Here is a 1,856-nt window from a genome sequence, read left to right on the forward strand (position 1 = left end):
CAGTCTGTCCATCACCATTGCAAACAGGAAGGGGCTCAGAGCTGATCCCTGATGTAATCCCACATATTTGATTTGGCCAGATTTTACGTCGGATGCCCTTCCTGACACAACCTCTTATCCGGGCTTGGGTACCGGCACAATGACCCCTTACATTATTGGGCTACATTAATACCGGATTTAAAAACCAACTTTAATAAATGAAGCAAAATAAATGTGTTATGTTGTTACTATGATGAACATGGACACAGTGGTTATTATACAAACTTCCACGTAAACATTTTTGTTTAATCCTAATATATCTGCTGCTAAAGTTATTTTTTATGTGGTAAAAAAGGCTGTTGAAAAAGTCTGTAGTTTGGACACGAGGGGGCGCTCTTGCTCAGGAGGAGGAAACGGGAAGACTCGATTCTCTTCTTCTTCAAGAGACGTTTTTGGACCGGTCTGGGTGTGTGTGTGCGCGCGCGCGTGCATTGATTGTCTGAGTCGGTTGTCATCATCCTGACGTGTATTTGACTCAGAAGGTCGTCTGGCCCGTTTGCTGGATTCTTCACTGTTTGATGAAACCACAGCGTGCGTGGGTGCGTGCGTGCACGTGTGAGGATGGGGGGTGAGGAGGCCTTCAGCAGCCCCGGACCACCCCCAGCCCCCCAGCCCCGCTGCTGTTCTTCTGGTTCTCCTGAAGCTTTTCTAGGCATCGGAGTATAAAACCTCTGAACGGACAACAGTTTGTCCGGATCAGAACCAGCGGTTCGGGTACCGTCACTAATACACTCTGAATTGAGTTATTTTCTGGACCTCGTTTGGATTTTTAATCCAGAATGACTCACAACCCGCACGGAACCGTTTCATTGATGTGACCCAAACCCGGTCCAGATCAGAAACATTAGATCCTCCTGATCTGTTTTTCTGATCCTGCAAAATCCCCCCCAGGGTTGCTGGAGCCTATCTCGGCTTCTGTTGGGTGGATGGGGGAGGGAGGGGGGTGCATATAGAACATAGTAGAACCTCTGAAGTTTGTTCATAGACGGGAGGAACCGAAGAACCCGGACACGAACCAGGACAACATACTGGGATTCGAACAGAACCTTGGCTGTGAGGCGAGAGTGCTGACCGCTACACCAGCGTGTCAACTATTATTATATAAAAAACACATTATTGACCTTTGGATGATAAAACAAACTTTCATTTAATTTCTTTTCTTTTCAAGAAAACATTCAGATTCTAGTTCCGTCCTAGAATCGAACAGACTAGAAACGTCGCAGATCTGACAGACGTTCCTGTTTTCAAATCTGCGGAACCCGAACCCCCGAATGTTCTAAACGTTCTGGATCCAGATGGAGGAGAAGGGGGGAGGGGGCGGAGGAGGAGTTTCCAGAGCGCCTGAACGCAGCACGCGCGCGCCGCAGCAGCGCGTCACGCCGTCGGTGCGTCAGGAGCTGCGGGTCCAGACTTTCCCTGTGAGTCATCAGCGGAGCTCCGCGGACTCGAACCATGTAGGAGCGGACCCAACCCTCCGGACTGACGACGGTTTTTTTTTTTTTTTTTTTTTTATTTTATTTTTAGGACCCGGACTGAGCGCGCGCGCTCCCGTTATTCCAGTTCCCGCGCCGCGAACTTTGGGGTCAAACTGCAGCGGAGCCCCCTCACCCCCTGACCTGCTCCCCCAGGAGGGACGACGACTCCCAACATGAGGTAAGAGGCGCGTGCGCGAGCTGGAGCTAGCACGCGGATGGACATCAGCTGGAGACTCCGAGCGCGCACGAAACTTCTCCTCCCCAAGAGCAACGGGTGCGCGGGGGGTTTTCTTCAGTGACTGTTTGTGTTGGGGGGGGGGCACCCCCCCCCCCCCCCCCCCC

General features: G+C 51.4%; 1 protein-coding gene across 1 annotated transcript in view; it reads left to right on the forward strand.

Moving 5' to 3' along the window:
* Positions 1–1,546: 1,546 nt before the first annotated feature.
* Positions 1,547–1,856, forward strand: part of enah (ENAH actin regulator) — a gene marked incomplete at its 5' end in the record, with an annotated part of 34,605 nt that continues 34,295 nt past the window's right edge. The window contains 1 exon segment of the mRNA XM_024264016.2: positions 1,547–1,692. Within this exon segment, the coding sequence (XP_024119784.1) occupies positions 1,688–1,692 (5 nt within the window).

The sequence above is a fragment of the Oryzias melastigma genome, linkage group LG15 (genome assembly GCF_002922805.2).
Source record: "Oryzias melastigma strain HK-1 linkage group LG15, ASM292280v2, whole genome shotgun sequence".
Taxonomy (NCBI): domain Eukaryota; kingdom Metazoa; phylum Chordata; class Actinopteri; order Beloniformes; family Adrianichthyidae; genus Oryzias; species Oryzias melastigma.